Source organism: Gorilla gorilla, chromosome 3, assembly GCF_029281585.2.
Source record: "Gorilla gorilla gorilla isolate KB3781 chromosome 3, NHGRI_mGorGor1-v2.1_pri, whole genome shotgun sequence".
In the NCBI taxonomy this organism is placed as follows: domain Eukaryota; kingdom Metazoa; phylum Chordata; class Mammalia; order Primates; family Hominidae; genus Gorilla; species Gorilla gorilla.
Genome location: NC_073227.2, coordinates 71,608,298 through 71,627,211, shown reverse-complemented (window position 1 = coordinate 71,627,211; position 18,914 = coordinate 71,608,298). Strand labels below are relative to the sequence as shown.

Below are 18,914 nucleotides of genomic sequence, written 5' to 3'. Positions count from 1 at the left end.
AACACCAGCAAACCTCAAATTTTAAAAACAGAAATTCATTCTTATGATCCCTCTTCATTTAGTCTTTTATTATTTGGAGACTTAAGTGTTTGCGTTTTTTGTCCTGCTGATTATAAAATGTGGGCAAATGTGCATTTATAGCGGAAGTTGGTTAAAGTGGCTGGGTGAGAGAACTCTAATCAAAAAATGCCTCCCTGCATTTAGATGAAGAAAGGAAGACCCCTTCTACCATTGGCTTGTGTATTGCCTTTCAGCCACCAGCCCTCAGCTTTGTTATCTGTACTATGTTCTTAAAATTCATTTTGTTCTTGCTTTCCACATGGACTGGATGGTGATGAAAAGGAATATTTTCCAAGATCACAAATCTGTGGGGTAAATCACTGGATGTGTAGGATTTTTAATTGCATGAGCAATAAATTCTCAGCAGAGTTACAAGCATCTGAAATCTGCCTACAAGCTGATCGGTGTTGTTGGCGATATCAGAATGACTCAGGTCCATGATGTTTTTAAAGGCAAAAAGGCTATTTTTTTTTTATCTCCACAGGAAATGCATAACTTATACACCTCTTAGGCTTATCTAAACCTCCAACTTGGGAGGAATTAGAGAATGTGTCATTTGCTGTACTGCTTATTGCAGAATATCTAAGAAGCTACAGCTCAGATTTAACCTGGAGAACTGCAGAGTTATGTATCTTTAAAAGCAAGATGTATATTTAATGCCAAACACGGTGCATTGAGGCACTTACAAAATGCAGATGAGCCCAGATTTTCATTTTTAGGAATTAGATTTCCACCTGGCTCATTCTTTATGCATTAAACATTTTCATAATGCAACTTGCCAGGTACAGCTCATGCTGTACTAGTGTGTCTCATCCTTTTCAGAAGGAGGTCTCTTAGCACCAATGTTAGGGAAAGGGCTGGACCGAGGTGAGGCAAGAAAGGCACCTAGAGTGTGAAATGTAAGGAGGTGCTCTCACAGATACCCACTCATAGGCCCTTTAGGGTTAGTGCCTTCTTATTTTTATGCCCTGGGTGCTTCTCTTGCCTTACTCTTGTCCTGGCTTTGATAAGGGTTCCTTAAAGGCCCTTTAAAAAGGTACATTGCTGGGTCATACCCTCAGCTTACTAGATCTCTGGAGGTACGGCCCAGGAATGTGCATTTATTCTCTTCCCTTAGAGAGTCTAAGGCATATTGAAGATTTAGGACCCTGTCAGCTTGGTTGGCCAACCTAAGGCCAGCAGGACAAAAGCTGCTCAATTAGCCTCAGGTTATGACCCACCTGGGATAGAAACTTAACAAAACTGCTTAATTAACCAGCACATGGGAACAAGTAGGCCAGCCAGACCACACCGTTGCCAGCCATGGCTGTTGTATAACTGCTACCAGGTGTCATGCTAGAAGGCTTGGATGTTAGAGCATACTTGTAACCAAAGCTAAATGGAATTGATTATGTAATTTTGAGCTGTTCCAATTTTTTAATTAAACAATGTTTTATAGGTTCACTTTCAGCTACCCATTCATTGCAAAATAAAATTAGAAATAAAAAAATAAAATAGAAACTTTTCATCGCCATACTACCCAGAGATAACCATTGTTAACATCATCTTAAAGTGTTCTTTCAGCCTTTCCTCCGCCTATTAAGTTAATATTTAATTCCACTAAGAATTTACCATGTAGTGTTATGAGCATTAGGAAGTATGAGTATTAAGGGAATATAGGTATGAGTACATCTGTGTTGTGAACTTAGCTCCTATTTGAGTCCTATTCAGTTATCTCTACCATCTTTGTGTAGACTGGTCCCACTCATCATTCATCTCAGTGTTATAAAAAATTCATGTTGTCAGGGACTTGGATTTCTTATCTCATGGCCCTCGGATTTCTTATCTCATGGCTCTCCATTGCAAAAATAATAGAAATAGTGCCGTATTTACGAAAGTCACAATTAGGCTGTTCTCACAGGTCTCTTCCTGTGACTCTATAATTGAATGCCTTTGGAATCTTAGAGACTTGTTCCTTTGGGTGGGATCTTCATCATTCAACAGTGCTTACTGTGTGCCTGCTGTGGGTCGCACTGAGCTAGGAGTTACAAGTATACTCAATCAGTAAGATGTCGTTTCTGCCCTCGAGAACATCGAGTCTGATGGAGGAGGCAGACCAAGATCTTGCATACCAGCGTCAGGTGTTCTTAAATGCTTTGGGAATAAGGAAAGGAGAGAGACCAGCTTGGCATCAGAGAGTTTAGGCTTGCTTAGAAAAGGAGGTGACACTTAAACTGACTCCAGAGAGACCCACAGTATGGCACCTAGAGTCCCTAGCAAATAGCACTCTCCTAAGGGTCTGCTGATTTCTTGTGTTGTGTCCTACTTTTCAGCCTGATCACACAGTTGCCCATGATAATTAAATGAAACTTGCCAGATGGATGCTTTCGCAAGACGATGGCTTGTCTTCTTGCTCTATTTGTGAAAGCTGGCATTGGATCCAAACTCTCAAGGATGCCCCTACCTTGAGATTGTTTTGGAGAGTTTCTCTTTTGTGTATATTAGCCAAATGGCCTGCTCATCAGCAGGGCCAGGTTGAGTGACAGGTGGGTGTGTCATGCATGTGGATACTCTGATCTCCGCCAACTCCAGGGAGGTGCCTCCAGGGAGGTGAGGTGCTGAGAGGTTATTCTACAAAGATGTCATTTATCAGTGTTACCTTCCTTTAGGGAAATAAACTTCCTAAGTTTCTGATCTGTCAGTCTTTCCTTCTCACTGCATATATTTTCCCTATCAGTTGCAATATAATTGATGTTGAATTCCCTGCGCATTGGGTTAAAATATACACCTTATCAGACTATTTTAAAGAAGGAATTTTTAGATTATTGAGGAGAATATTTAGAGTGGCAAATACAGTTCACTTCATTTGTAGTGAAATTGGTTATCCAAGAAAGGTAGATATTCTGATTATAAAATAATAACTCAGTATTAATAGTAATAATAAATTTTATTGAGATGGAGTCCCACTCTGTCACCCAGGCTGGAGTGCAGTGGTGCTCACTGCAACCTCTGCCTCCTGGGTTCAAGCCATCCTCCTGCCTCAGCCTACCGAGTTGCTGGGACTACAGGTGCATGTCACTGTGCCCAGCTAATTTTTGTGTTTTTAGTAGAGATGCGGTTTCACTGTGTTGCCCAGGCTAGTCTCAAACTCCTGACCTCAGGTGATCCACTGCCTCAGCCTCAGCCTCCCAAAGTGCTGGGATTATAGGCTTGAGCCACCGTGCCCAGCAATAATAATAATAAATAATTGTTTCATTTCTATAAGTCATTCTTAGCTCTCTGTGTGTGCCATCTCATTTAATTGTCTCAGTATCCCTATGAGATGGGCACAGTTATTATTCCCATTTTACACATGAGGGAACAAAAATTTAGAGAGATGTAGAAACTTACTCAAGTTCAAAGAACTGAGAAATGTAAGAGCTGGTATTCGGATGTGTCCACTGTGCATGGGGCTCCCGTAATTCTGTGCTTAGACTTGGCACAATCAATGCTGTTCTTCCGAGTACAGGGTCAGCATATCAGCATCCCTGCCATCCTGTTGCTTCTGTTGAGCTTATTTATTCTTAGAGGGTTGGAATCCTTCAGATGTATTGCCGTCAGAACCACCGAGTATAAGTGCATCTTCCTTTCACTTTGTAGATAACTTCAAAAATTAGAAATTCTTGAGTGTTAGCTGGTTATTGTAGTCACATAGAAATACCAAATTAGAGCATTTCTGCTGTTACAGTGAATATATTCAGATTTATATATATATTTATATATATGTATATATTCACGTTCATAATATACATAAATATATAAATCTTAGGCTGGTTTTGTCTTCTAGTTTTCTGTTCATATTTTGCATTTGAAACAAAGATTTGAAGTAAAGCCCATATTGTATTTTACTCTTTATGTTCTAGCTTCCCTGTAAATAGAGTGATTCGGCTTTTAATCGGCACCACCCTTCCACCCCCAAAAAGGAGAAAATTCATGTAAGAGCAAAAGAGTGGGGCTTATCTTTTCCTCTAACAACTCCTAATTTCATCCATTCCAGTTCCCACAATAACTTGAAATTCCCAGGGCAGGTACAGTTGCTTGAAATCCCATTGGCAGGAATCCTTTAAAGTGGATTTTTACCTGTGGAACACTCTGGAGTCCTAGAGTTTGATTAGAAGCAGTCTTCAGATCCCTACTCCCTGAAAGCAGAAACCCTGCAGTTGGCCCTGCGACCTCTGCCTCAGCCATCTCCTCTGGGGCTGGGCCACTGTGGCTGGGAAAGCCTTTCTGGGTTGGACCCTGACAGCCGCCTCCTTGTACCCTTCCACTCCTTGGTTCAGATTCTGCCCTTTGAACTTGCTCCCTCAGGCTACTCAGCAGCCTCAGGAAGGTTGTAGGGATTAGAGAGGGAGTGAAGTGAATGTTGCTGAGGTTTTCCAGCACTCTGACATATGGCCATTTCTGTTTTCCTGCAGCAAAACCAGAAATCCTGACTTACGACAGGCTCGTGAATGGCATGCTCCAATGTGTGGCAGCAGGATTCCCAGAGCCCACAATAGATTGGTATTTTTGTCCAGGAACTGAGCAGAGGTGAGATGATTATTTTTGGCACTGCTTATAATGCAGAGGGGAAGGACTGCAATTCACTTGAATTTCAAATATGTTTTCTGATTTTTTTAAAAAAGCTTTGTTTTGATTATTGTTTTTTTTCTAGCCATGTGGCTTTTTAGAAGGGATAATTGCTATATTTTTCTTGGTAGACATTAATTTTGTTTGCTGAAAAATCATTACTGAATGACTTCTCTATTTTGGTGTTATCTTTCTGGATTTATCATGCAATTTCTAGCCTGCAGGTAGATAAAGCAATTTTGCAGGACAGAGTAATTAGATTTCCATTCTATACACAGGAGGTAATGTGTGTGGGAAATGTGACTGTAGTTATCATGAAAAAATTACCTCAGTAGTTAATTGCCAAGTTACCAAAAAGTAATGATCGCACAATTACAACATACATATGGCGTTTGCAAGCGACCGCTTTTAAAAAGGGTTTCTTCTTGATTATGTGCCCAGCCCCTGAACAGAGAACATCTGGCACTGTGCTGCTTGCCCCTCACCATCCACACTTAAGCCTTAAATTGCCCTTTTGCATTACCTGAAGACGAAAATGGGGTCACCACAGCTGTTTTTATCCATCAATTGCTATTTTATGCTCAGGCTTTAAAAGCCCAGGTTAATATCACAATTGAATAGTTAGTATGGGCGCAGAAATTTTATTTTTCATGGAATAAGCCTCTTTATCACAACAAGTTGGAAGGGGTTACATCGGATTGCTGTTTTCAGCTGGGTTTTAGGAGAGTGTTTTCTTTTGGGGAATACTAAGTAGGGTTCAAGGCCCCTGGGAGGAATGGCCACAGCAGAAGCAAGCCCCGTAGTTACAGGCATTCATTCAGTAGATACACAGGGAGTGGCAAGTGTGTACCAGACACTATTCTAATGGACAGAACACACCCAAGTCTTTTTGCCTTTATGAGTTTATGTTCTAGTGCAGGGGTGTTCAATCTTTTAGCTTCCTGGGCCACATTGGAAGAAGACGACTGTCTTAGGCCACACATAAAATACAGTAACACTAACAATAGCTGATGAGCTAAAAAAAAAAATTGCAAAAAAAATCTCATAATGTTTTAAGCTTCATGAATTTGTGTTGGGTCGCATTCAAAGCCGTCCTGGGCCACATGTGGGCTGCAGGTTGGATAAACTTGTTCTAGTGGGTAGAAACACATAATAGATGGAATAAACAATGAATGTATGTAGGTGTTAAGAAAGGAAACAGGGAATAGCTAGGTGTTTAGAATAGGGAAGTCGGGGTCTGGCTCAAGAAAAGGATCCCTTGTAGTGGTGGTCTCACCTGCAGTATAACTAGGCCTTCCTGCTTAGAACTCAAACTTCAGTCCTCACTTTGACTATTTTCTGGTCTACATCCTTGATTTTGTTGTTGTTGTTGTTGTTGTTGTTGTTGAGACCGAGTCTCACTCTGTTGCCCAGGCTGGAGTGCAATGGAGTGATCTTGGCTCACTGCAACCTCTGCCTCCCGGGTTCAAGTGATTCTCCTGCCTCAGCCTCCCGAGTAGCTGGGATTACAGGCGCCTGCCACCATGCCCAGCTAATTTTTGTATTTTTAGTAGAGACGAGGTTTCACCATGTTGGCCAGTCTGGTCTTGAACTCCTGACCTCAGGTGATCTGCCCACCTCGGCCTCCTAAAGTGCTGAGATTACAGGTGTGAGCTACTGCGCCTGGCCCCTTGAAGATTTTTTATGCTTTCCTCCTCTATGCTATTTCTTTTCAACCATTCATGTACCCTTTTGAAGCTTGTTTATTTTAGGGATCTACAGTGTACCAGCATACATGCCTGTCATTTTATTGAATTCTTTTCCAATCCTTTCAGTAACCCTCTGCAATGGGTATTACTATCCCTGTTTTACAGTCGTAGAAACTCAGTCTTGGTGGGGGTTAAAGTAACTCATCAGGATTCAAACCCGCATCTGACTCCGAAGCCTCCTCTGCCCTTCTCTTCCCCAGTGCTTTTTTCACTCACTAGGTCACCAAAGAGCTTATTCTTAGACACTTGTAAAAGGACATTTGCTGTTGATTATGAACCTCTAACTTTGTTTTAAAAGTATGCCACATCCCAAGTGTTTTATGTATTTATTTATTTTCCTAGAGTAAGCCGGGGCTTTTGTTTTCTTCCCTTTAGATGCTCTGCTTCTGTACTGCCGGTGGATGTGCAGACACTAAACTCATCTGGGCCACCGTTTGGAAAGCTAGTGGTTCAGAGTTCTATAGATTCTAGTGCATTCAAGCACAATGGCACGGTTGAATGTAAGGCTTACAACGATGTAGGCAAGACTTCTGCCTATTTTAACTTTGCATTTAAAGGTAACAACAAAGGTATATTTCTTTTTAATCCAATTTAAGGGGATGTTTAGGCTCTGTCTACCATATCAGTCATGATTTTAAGTTCATTCCAACGTTGACCATGTCATTTCTGGTAATACATGCATCACACCATACTGTCATCAAACTCACTAAGTTTCATTTTGTACTAGCTTGTTAAGTATATGCTTTTACCAGAGCAATTTTAACCATGCTACTTTATATATTTTATATGTATGTGTGTCTCTATTATATAATTAGTTGTATATTTACAATTGTCTCCATCAAAAAGGGCTAGAGAAAGCAAATGGGGGAATATATTTGCCTTACACCCAAACAGAATTAGAACAATCTAAAATTTAAATTCAATTAAAAATTTCAGTTATTTAAAATGAATTATTTTAACACTTTGCCAGACACTGTATCCAAAAGTTAACACTGCCTTTATGAAGTCATGTTAGCAAGTTATTTCTTTAAAATATTTAAAATTTGATTCATGTGTGACTAACTCTCTTAACAAGTTAAAAGATCTTTTGGGCAAACTGATGAATTGGTACAAAGTGGGAAGACAAAGAAACTGGGCACTTACTTTTTAGGCCTTCTTGGGGTTTTGTTTGTTTGTTTGTTGTTTTTGTTTTTTGAGTGGGCAAAGACTAGTGCCAAAAGGTGGCGTGTTTTCTCAGGTTTTGAGTAGTGAGGGGAAGAATCTTCCATGTTTTTCAGACAGGGCAACGAAAAGAATACCTTAAAAATGTTTTTTTTTTTTTTTTTTTTGGTTGTGAAAGACATTCATGCTCAGTGTAGAAAATTTGGAAAATACAGGAAAGCTTAAAGAAGAAAATATAAACCGTCCATAAAGGAAGCTTCTTTTTTTTAAAGTTGTACAAGGCAGGAATTTGATTGAAGTATAAAGTGCATTCAGATGTTGCTTTTCATTGAAAAACAGCATAAATTATTCCTTTTCTACAGAAATCTCAACTTCTATTCTGCAGTATTGTGGTTTCAAGTTATATTTTTAAAGATTCATTTGAATAACAAGAGTACAATGTAACCAAGGTGAAGCTCTGAGACTCACATAGCTTTGCATCCTGCCATGGGCTGTGAGTTGGGAGGTGGGTCAGTTTGGGACTGAGTGGCTGTGGTAGAGATCCCATCCTGCCAAAGTTTGTGATTCCACATTTCTCTTTCATTGTAGAGCAAATCCATCCCCACACCCTGTTCACTCCTTTGCTGATTGGTTTCGTAATTGTAGCTGGCATGATGTGCATTATTGTGATGATTCTGACCTACAAATATTTACAGGTAACCATTTATTTGTTCTCTCTCCAGAGTGCTCTAATGACTGAGACAATAATTATTAAAAGGTGATCTATTTTTCCCTTTCTCCCCACAGAAACCCATGTATGAAGTACAGTGGAAGGTTGTTGAGGAGATAAATGGAAACAATTATGTTTACATAGACCCAACACAACTTCCTTATGATCACAAATGGGAGTTTCCCAGAAACAGGCTGAGTTTTGGTCAGTATGAAACAGGGGCTTTCCATGTCACCTTTTTGGGTACACATAACAATGACTTTAAGGAACTCCAGTGGCTTCCTTTGTTTTGTTCCACCTGAAACAATGAGTTTTCTGTGAAATTGCACCCCTTTTGATAGGTTTGGCATAGAGAACATTGTAGGAAAATGTCTCTAGACAAAATTGTTTTTAATTCCTTTATTGATTTTGAAACTGCACAAATGGTCCTTCAATTCCACCACCAGCACCACCACCACTTACCTTGTTGTCTTCCTTCCTACAGGGAAAACCCTGGGTGCTGGAGCTTTCGGGAAGGTTGTTGAGGCAACTGCTTATGGCTTAATTAAGTCAGATGCGGCCATGACTGTCGCTGTAAAGATGCTCAAACGTAAGTTCCTGTATGGTACTGCATGCACTTGACATCAGTTTGCCAATTGTGCTTTTTGCTAAAATGCATGTTTCCAATTTTAGCAAGTGCCCATTTAACAGAACGGGAAGCCCTCATGTCTGAACTCAAAGTCCTGAGTTACCTTGGTAATCACATGAATATTGTGAATCTTCTTGGAGCCTGCACCATTGGAGGTAAAGCCATGTCCAAACTGCCTTTTATTGTCTGTCAGGTTATCAAAACATGACATTTTAATATGATTTTGACAATGCTAGATTATAAACTGCTTGGAAGATTTTTTTACCCAGACTATTGTTCTCTCTTGCTAGATTTTGTTTTCCTTATTGTTCTTAAGAATGCAGCTTTTAATTTTATCATTATGGGGTAGAACAGCCCAGGACATACACTAGTTATTGTCGTGTTTGTAACATCAACAACATCAGCCTCTTGAATATCTCATCCTGACCAGAAGGCTTCTGTTATCTTGTAAGCTTTATACATTTCTTGATCATATGTAGCCACTGAAAGGGTTAATATTAATTTGCATACTACAATTTAAAATGGGCGCCTAAGCCTACTGGTTCTCAAATATACACCAAATGAGGCAAACATTTCACTTCTCTAAAAATAAGTTTCCAATTTGAAGCCTTAGTTGAAGTTCCCATCAAGGATGTCTGTGATGTTTGCAGAAAGTATTTCAGTTGAAAGAAACAAAGATGTGTAAAATGAGCTGTTTCTGGAGATCCACGATAAAGTTGACAGCCTTATATAATGCTTCAAATAATCCCCATAAATGTTGCTTCACCACATCATGAATTGTTCATGAGAAAATTTCTTACCCAAGTTAATTAGTTGCCTGTTACTTCTAAACTACAGTTTAAACATTCATAGCACCAAAAAATTTTTCAACTAGTAGCGCTCAGAACACAGGTCATTTTAGGTTTTCACTCACTTTCCAGTCTTGTCCCAGCTGGCTGCTCCTTGTGGCTGATTTTCCCACTATGCCACAGTTTGTGCCTTCATTATTTCCATAATAACATTACAGAGAGTGTGTGAAGCCCTGCTGTAAACAGAAGTGAACCAAAGGATTCACGTAGGAAGCTTGATAATAGTAGAATCTTTGAAAGCAGTAACTTCTGTCTGTAAAACCAGCAGTCATGCTTGGCCCCAAATACTAATGTCACTTAGAAATTCAGGTTAAAAGAGGCTTGCTTGTTTTATGTTACTCCACATAATGCTGCTTTTTTGATAAGCAGTGTTAATATATAGGATTGTATTGGGACTAAGTAGTCTTATCCACTGAAGCTGAATATTAATGGCCATGACCACCCTTGGGTATTTTTATGGGAGGCAGAATTAATCTATGTATCTCACCTTCTTTCTAACCTTTCCTTATGTGCTTTTAGGGCCCACCCTGGTCATTACAGAATATTGTTGCTATGGTGATCTTTTGAATTTTTTGAGAAGAAAACGTGATTCATTTATTTGTTCAAAGCAGGAAGATCATGCAGAAGCTGCACTTTATAAGAATCTTCTGCATTCAAAGGAGTCTTCCTGGTAAGACTGATTTACATAAATAGTTAGCTGTTGACAGGCAGTTCATGGGGTCATAAGGGTTTGCAATCAAGGCTGATTCTTTAAAAAATGAACTGAGGTACTCTGAGGTATGAAATCAAAATTATTAAATCATTTAAATGTGATTAACAGTTTAGAAAGTTAAATTGTGTTTTTAAAGATTCCAACCTAGATTTTTGCTGATTTTTTAAAAATGCATTTTCAGTTTTCTTCTACACCTTAGTTCCATGCAACTGAATGAATTCTATATCTGTTTCTCTTACGGTTCTGTCCTGCATGTATTTCCATTTATACTGTTGAGCTTGGTACTATATGCATGTTTCCAGTGAGATACTGTTTATAGAGAAAATGCTAAAGCCTCTCAAGTTGCCACAGTAAAGTCCCTTTAAAACCTTTAGCAGAATGACAAAGAGCTCTGAACATATCTCTACACGTAGGCTTTTTGCCATCGACCTCTGGATTATTCCTATATACCTTGCCTCTTGCCCTTTTTATTTCATCATGCTATTAAAAGACATAACTACTCCAGCACATTTTTTTAAAATTCTGGACATTATTCTCATCTCTTTCATCATTGATGCCATTCTGAATTTGAATCATGTATAAAGAGCTTTGAGTTTGATTTACAACCAGAAAAGAATTCTTCTCATATCTTGCCTATTCTTTCTTTGGAAATGCTCTTAAGGACCACCATTTGAGAAGACTTCCTAGATGTACCCAGTCCAACAGAAGTCATGGTTATTTTGCCCAATCCCCTATACTGTATATTGCTGCAGTTGTGTGGTAGATTTCTCCTATCCTTTTCATGCACTTTATATCCACTGCATCTTGCAATGGCAAGACATTGCCTCCTGAACTCTTAACACCAGGCCCTCAAGGAGACCTCAGTAAATATTATTGATGGGCAATTACCTCTTAAAGCCATTTTCTGTACCTCTGGCTAAAGTTTAAAACCCCAGGTGAAACTTTTTATTTTTTTTAAATCCTATAAACTTGAGTAGTTTAAAGTGGTAGTAGAAACTGTACAAAACCACTTTTTGTTAGTTTCTCCTGGGCATGTGCTCATTATGTGAAGAAATGAGCCATTTTGCTTCTTTCTGAAACCTTGGCCCTATATATATCCTTTAACTTTCTGATATAATGGCCTAAATTGTTCAATCCTGTGTGATGTTCTTTGTGCTTTGGGATCCCATATGGGATTGGAACCACCAGCACACTCTGAAGGAGATTGTTGTCATGGTGTTTCTATGCTAATCAGAAGCAGGAAGTACTAGAAATCTTGAAGAGTCTCCAGCCAAATGTTGCAGATTGAAGAGGTCCAGATGGTTCAGAAAATCATCCAAATTATTGGTGTTTATCTGAACCAACTTGATTTTTTTTTAAACCTTCTTCCATCAGTCACTATATGTTAACGATCTCTGCCTCCTGCATAACACGTCTTGGAAGCTCTTCTTTGTCTTTCTTTCATCTTGTCTCCTGGGGCTCATTTAGAGAGTTTGAGGTAATACGGGATACCGTATTTGGCTCTCTGTCTCCCATTAAATTCATTGTGTCAAGAGATGGGAAATTTCTAACCTGAGTCCTCTATATGATTATACACAAAAAGGACACCTAGTTTCTGGGCATGGACCCCAATATCCATTATTAAAAACTCATTTCTTACAGAACAGGATTTTCAAACTCTTTATTCAAACTTTACGTGACTTTCCTCAAATTGGTCCAGTCTATTATGTAGCAAAGGGGATGAGGAGGTAGAGCCTGACCCATGAGTGCCCTTCTACACGTCCCACTTGATTCAGTCATGACTTGTTTCATCTCTCCCAGCAGTGATAGTACTAATGAGTACATGGACATGAAACCTGGAGTTTCTTATGTTGTCCCAACCAAGGCCGACAAAAGGAGATCTGCGAGAATAGGTGAGTACCTACCTATCAAGCAACAAGAGTAACTTTACAGAGAGTATGTATATCATGCTAATGTGGAATATAACATCATTCCCAGTAGCAATGATGCAGACCAGTTCTGCTTTATGGTAGCAGTGCCAATGGTCAGTGGCAGTTAGGGTTGCAAGTGGGTGTTTGGGGTCAGAGCATATGTTTTTGTGCCTGAGTATCTTTCTATAGATATGGGATCTTTGCATTAATTCGCCATCCCTCTCCTCTATGGATTTTGTAACCCAGCCTAGGATTGTTAAATATTAACTTTGTGATTCAGCATCTACCTTTCCTGGACACGAGGGAAGTGATCTGCCTGCAAGTTCACATTAGTTCATTCATTACCAGCCTTTGGTATGTCATTGCCACCGTCTTTTCCTTTCCTGACCTTTATGGTTTTAATTGCTAAGAAAAATCCTCTCTTCCTCACAGGCTCATACATAGAAAGAGATGTGACTCCTGCCATCATGGAGGATGACGAGTTGGCCCTAGACTTAGAAGACTTGCTGAGCTTTTCTTACCAGGTGGCAAAGGGCATGGCTTTCCTCGCCTCCAAGAATGTAAGTGGGAGTGATTCTCAAAAGAGTTTTGTGTTTTGTTTTTTTTTGATTTTTTTTTTTTTTTTGAGAACAGAGCATTTTAGAGCCATAGTTAAAATGCAGAATGTCATTTTGAAGTGTGGTAACCAAAAGCAGAGGAAATTTAGTTTCTTCATGTTCCAACTGCTGTCTCTTTGGAATTCCTGTTCTAATTTATAAGCTGTAAAGTACAAGCCTGTCTAAATGAGTTTTTCTATGAATATTCTTTTATATGCAGTGAAATTCTTTTAAAACTTTTGGCTTTTAGGATATAGGATATGTTCCTAGAGAACAGAATCATTTTATCAGTAAAAGCAGAGGGCACCTCATAGTTACAAGGCTTGGGGTGAAGCATAGACTTGAGTTTTATTGAAGTTAGATCCAAATATTATATGTGTGGCTTATGAAGTGTCAGGAAATAAGGGGTCAGAGATAGTAATAAACACTTGGGAGAAGGATAGGAATGGAAAGAATGATGGAACCAAAACAAGGAGCATGGTCTGTGGAAGGGTGAGAGGAGTTCCTTAGGAAGTAAGATTAACCGAACAGAATGAGTTACCAGTCCTACCCTTAAATGTCACGGGTGACATTTCCCAACAATTACCAAACTAAGAAAGGATATAAGATGGCTGAAATAAAGACCTTCTTCCGTGTGTCCTTGGGAGATGTCAGATTGAAGTTGCAAAGGCATATTAGGAACTCTGTGAAAGGACATTCAAAGAGATGCATGCAAAATGAATTTTCAGTTTAAACAATATGATATGACTATTTCTTATGTATTTCCCTATGAATGAAAGCAGTCCTGAGAAGAAAACAACATTTATTAGAATTGCTTTTAAAAGAGATTATAGTAATTAGACTCTTGATTATGTGAACATCATTCAAGGCATACTTTTGATTTTTATTTTTGGTGTACTGAATACTTTAAAACAAAAGTATTGGATTTTTTATAATATAAGCAACACTATAATATTAAAAAGTTAGTTTTCACTCTTTACAAGTTAAAATGAATTTAAATGGTTTTCTTTTCTCCTCCAACCTAATAGTGTATTCACAGAGACTTGGCAGCCAGAAATATCCTCCTTACTCATGGTCGGATCACAAAGATTTGTGATTTTGGTCTAGCCAGAGACATCAAGAATGATTCTAATTATGTGGTTAAAGGAAACGTGAGTACCCATTCTCTGCTTGACAGTCCTGCAAAGGATTTTTAGTTTCAACTTTCGATAAAAATTGTTTCCTGTGATTTTCATAATGTAAATCCTGTCTAGGGATATCACACATTTTAGCAGTCAAATTAAGTGTATTTCAGCAAAATTTGCATGGTATGCTGAACATTACTACAACTAACATTCAATAATAGAAGTCCTAATTCTAATTGTGTAATTATGGGGCATGTGAAGGAAACAGAAATAGCCTTAATTTTCATTATAGCCTGAGAATAGCAATGAACTTGATTTTGCTCAAGTGTAACAAATGTAGGTCATTGAAGGTCACAGCAGGAGAAATTTTGGGGGGATTGACATGCCGTGTGAAAAATATTAAAATCTAAGATCATATTCAGAGTTAGCCATATAGAATGTTGGATCCTAGAATACACGGAGAGCTATTAAATAGGTTCATAAGTAATAATGGGTTTGTAGAACATAGCAAATGTTTTTCAAAGTGCTGTATTTCCTTGCCAATTTTTATTGAATCCTCAGAACAAACCCTTGTCCTATAATTGCAGCACCTTCCTATTTTAAAAGTTGGAGAAACTAAGGCATGGCATATTTTAGTGCTTTTTATCTGAGGTGACACAGGACAATAGAGGCTGAAACTAGAGCCTGTGATTTCCAGAGTGGCATCCCATCGCCATGGAAAACCATATTGCCCTTTATATTCTTCTCTGCCTGTCTTCCTGGGCCCATTTCTGCAGTCCAGATTTATTCCTGGAGGTGGATTTTTGTGCCCCTTATGATAATGTAATGTTTTCCCCCCATCACTGTGGCGTCTCTATTGGTAGCCTGTACTCGATTTGGTTTTGTAAGAGTGTTTCTGTGTTTATCTCCTGGCCAAAGCATGAATTTCTGAAAAGGCTGCGCTGAAGCTAGATATTATCATCAGGAGTGATAATAAAAACAACTTCTCTTCATCCTGGTGCAATTTTGGAAGGAAGAATGATAAGTCGTTAATTATCCAGTCCTCTGAATATTGACCAAAGGGAGGAGGAAGAAGGTGGCAGCCTCCAGGCCCAGTCTTGATGAATTCTGCAGTCTGTCTCCATTATTTCATGCCTGTGTAATTTTGTCAAGAGTTGTCCAATACCTCTGAATCTTTGTTTTTCTCCCCTTGGGAATAATAGTGATTCCTGACTCAGAAAGTTATGAGTTAATATATGTAAAGTGCTTATGACAGTGCCAGACATATTGTTACTATTCTTTATAGATGTCTTATTTACGATCTAAATAATCGTGATGGTGGTTACATACTGTCTTGTTATTGGTTAGTGACCTTAGTTTGAATTGACAAAGAGGGGTTGGCTCTATCAGGCTTCCAGATTGTAGACTCCAGTTCAAGTCAGTTGAACTAACCAATCACAGATCTCGCTTTCACCAGGCTAATGGGTAAGGAGAATTTCTGGAACAAGATAAGAAGAAGGAAACTCACATATGTTACTGCCCCACATTTTTGTCATCATCATTTGAGATCTCCTTGTTGTGTCAGGTTTTCTGAAGTTCTTTCCTTTCACATGAGTTCTTCATTGTTTTTCATGTCATGGCCCCTTTTAGAGCCTGGTAAAGCCTATGGGACCCTTATCAGAACACTGTTTTCAACGCCTATGATGAAATACATAGGAATACCAAGGAAAACAGTTAAATCGAAATAGCTATGAAGATACTAAGTAAATTTGTGATATGTCAGTACATATGTTTACTATAGAGAGTAACAGGCTCTGTTAGGTTGGTGTAAAAGTAATTGTGGGTTTTGCTATTTTTTCTAAAAACCACTGTAATTTTAGAGTGGTGATTCATGTAAATATGATTTTGAGATACCTGTAAAGACTTAATAGGATATGAAGATATTTATGATTACTGTTCATGACAAAGTCACAGGTACAGCTGATGCTGTGTTTTATCACCTTTGTTAGTAATTTAAAGAAATGCTAAATTTCATCTAGAAATTAGCGAAAATAAGGATGTCATTTTTCCTTTCCAAGTTCACAGGCCCCTGAATTTGACACCCATAGATCTCAGGTTAGGAGCCCTTATAGGAACTTTAGCACAACATCTAGGAAGGGAAGGGATATTGGAAGTTTTTTGTTTTGTTTTTGTAAGCTGACTAAAATAACTTTAACACCAAAAAAAAAAAAAAAAAGCTTTCCCAGTTTTCAATCCTAAATGGATTAAGAGAAGGATTGATTTAGCTTTTTATGGCAGATTAAGATTGGGAATCCAGAATGCATCTAAAAGGACTAGTTACAGAAAGTTTAGCTCAACTTTAATGGAGAGAGTTCTCCAAAGAGTCACGATCACAAGCCACTACTGTTTATCAAGTACTTGCCTTTCTTCTAGGCAGTTTTTCAGATAGCACTGAGTCAGGCGGTGCTAAGCATTTTTACCCACATTATCTTATTTAACCCACAAGACAATTCATAAAATTAAAAGTATTCATTGTGTTTTACAGAAGAAGATACTGAGGCTTAATTACAAATATTTTAGTGACTTTCCCAGTGTATTAGAGAAAGTTTTGGGTTTTGACAGAAAACCCAAAATAAAAGAAGTCTAGGAGTAGCAGGCCAGGATTGGTATAAAGGTTCCATGGAGTACCCGGGCAAGTCTTTCCTTTCCATGCTTAGCCATTCCTGAGTGTAACCCCCATGTCCATGGTCCAAGATGACCACCAGGTGGGTAACCAGCCATCATATCCAGAAGGCAGGGGGCCCTTGCACTAGAGAAGAGAGGGCAGAGGGCACGTGCCAGCTATATTGTAAGGAGGTTTTCCTGAAGCTGCTATACAGCACTTACAACTTAGTGGCCAAAACCGAGTCACCTAACTACAGCTAGCTAGCTGCAAAGGAGGCTGGGAAATGTAGTCCTAATTGTGAGAGGCCGTGTTTCTGTTTTTAAGGAAGGAGAGGGACATATTCAGTGGAAACTAACAAATCTCTGCATTACCTAAGGCCCATGGTGGAGCCAGGGCTAAAATGTCTGGCTGTCTCTGACGTTTGTGCTCTTAATCTCTATGCCGTACTGACATAGTGCTCACATCTTAAAATGGGGATAATGCACTTGTGAGCCATGTATTTCAGAGGTGATTGGGATCATCTGAGTTCATATAGGTAAAAGGTTTTTGTGAGATGGTACTCAAGTTATCACTCCACATTTCAGCTACAGCAGCATCTATAAGAATATCTTCTATTCAATTTTGTTGAGCTTCTGAATTAACATTATTGACTCTGTTGTGCTTCTATTACAGGCTCGACTACCTGTGAAGTGGATGGCACCTGAAAGCATTTTCAACTGTGTATACACGTTTGAAAGTGATGTCTGGTCCTATGGGATTTTTCTTTGGGAGCTGTTCTCTTTAGGTAAAATGATCCTTGCCAAAGACAACTTCATTAGACTCAGAGCATCTTCTTGAGGTTTCACTGGTGTCCTGCTTCCTTGTGATTAACACTGCTTTGCAAACTGTGTCTCAGGAAGCAGCCCCTATCCTGGAATGCCTGTCGATTCTAAGTTCTACAAGATGATCAAGGAAGGCTTCCGGATGCTCAGCCCTGAACATGCACCTGCTGAAATGTAAGAGCCAAAAAATTTTTCCTTTAGGTCACGTTTTCCCTTTTATTTTTCTTTTTAAAGACAGAAACCCAGATGTTGAGGGTTTTCATAACACAGTTTGAAATGTCACTTGGATTCTTTATGACACACTGGTCAAATGTCATTTCTGTAGTTTATTTTCATAATCTCTTGTCACCGAAAATACAGAAAGTTTCAGCAATATTTCATACATGCAGTGTTTTATGTTATCTATATGTCAGTCCATATGTCCAGTTGCATAGCCCTGGAATTATTACTGAAGTTGCTGGATGCCCATACATTTGAAAACAAGCTGAGGGCATTGAGGAGGGATAGTAAATGGCCCTTGTCTTGCAGGTATGACATAATGAAGACTTGCTGGGATGCAGATCCCCTAAAAAGACCAACATTCAAGCAAATTGTTCAGCTAATTGAGAAGCAGATTTCAGAGAGCACCAATCACGTGAGTATACCCTGGCCAGGCATAGAATCCCCCTTCTCCCAGTTCCAGGTGTGTCCTCCTCCTCAGGCTTTCAGGGTGAGGACTAACCTCCCAACCCCTTCTCTCCTCATCTTAGGTTGCAAATTGGGCTTCAGGTAGGGGAAGTAAAGCAATGGAAACCAGTTCTTTCTGCCCAGCCCTCCTATTCTGAGCCAAAGAAGGATGTGAGATTGAGGGGGAAGGGTGGAGAGTTTTGTACTCACTGGAAGTAGAAGTTTCCATAAGGATTTGCCATGTTTCCTCCCTCATCTCAAATGCTGGTCATGGGGTCAGTATTTTCTCCCTCTCACATGTCAGGGCCATGCATCCTTTGGAGGGTTGGGGTGATGTGAACTAGAATAAAAGCATAGAAAAGACAGCTTGTTACTGCAGTGAAATAAGCCTTCTGATCAAACAAGCATAGCCAGAAAATGGCAGATAGCTGTCATGCCCACAAGCCATATAGAATGAAGAGCTGTTTGAAGTTGGGAGACCCCTCCCAGTGATTTGGGAAGTGTGGGGGAATGAAAACTCAAATCCATTATTTCCTCTTTTTAAGCAAGAATTAGTGATACTTTGACTCAGATTTTTTTAAGCTGCTTTCTTTCCTGGGCTGTGTGCTTGGAGCTATCTTTTCTTTCCTAATAGCACACCACTGATAATTTTTGGGTTAAAGCTTGTTCTTCTGGGTGTCAAAGCATGTTTCAAATTAAA

At 39.1% G+C, this 18,914-nt stretch overlaps 1 protein-coding gene across 8 annotated transcripts in view; it reads left to right on the top strand.

Moving 5' to 3' along the window:
• The window catches only part of KIT (KIT proto-oncogene, receptor tyrosine kinase), an 82,603-nt gene that overhangs the window by 61,000 nt on the left and 2,689 nt on the right, over nt 1–18,914 (top strand). For 2 of the 8 annotated variants that reach the window (XM_004038686.3, XM_019025977.3), the window contains exons 8-20: nt 4,494–4,608; nt 6,771–6,952; nt 8,145–8,251; nt 8,343–8,469; nt 8,750–8,854; nt 8,938–9,048; nt 10,261–10,411; nt 12,254–12,345; nt 12,796–12,923; nt 13,988–14,110; nt 17,400–17,511; nt 17,623–17,722; nt 18,077–18,182. In XM_004038686.3, coding sequence (XP_004038734.1) covers nt 4,494–4,608; nt 6,771–6,952; nt 8,145–8,251; nt 8,343–8,469; nt 8,750–8,854; nt 8,938–9,048; nt 10,261–10,411; nt 12,254–12,345; nt 12,796–12,923; nt 13,988–14,110; nt 17,400–17,511; nt 17,623–17,722; nt 18,077–18,182 — 1,559 coding nt within the window. Of the gene's footprint in view, nt 1–4,493; nt 4,609–6,770; nt 6,965–8,144; nt 8,252–8,342; nt 8,470–8,749; nt 8,855–8,937; nt 9,049–10,260; nt 10,412–12,253; nt 12,346–12,795; nt 12,924–13,987; nt 14,111–17,399; nt 17,512–17,622; nt 17,723–18,076; nt 18,183–18,914 lie in introns of all 8 variants that reach the window. The other 6 variants (XM_019025975.3, XM_019025974.3, XM_019025978.3 and 3 more) reach the window with 3 other exon arrangements.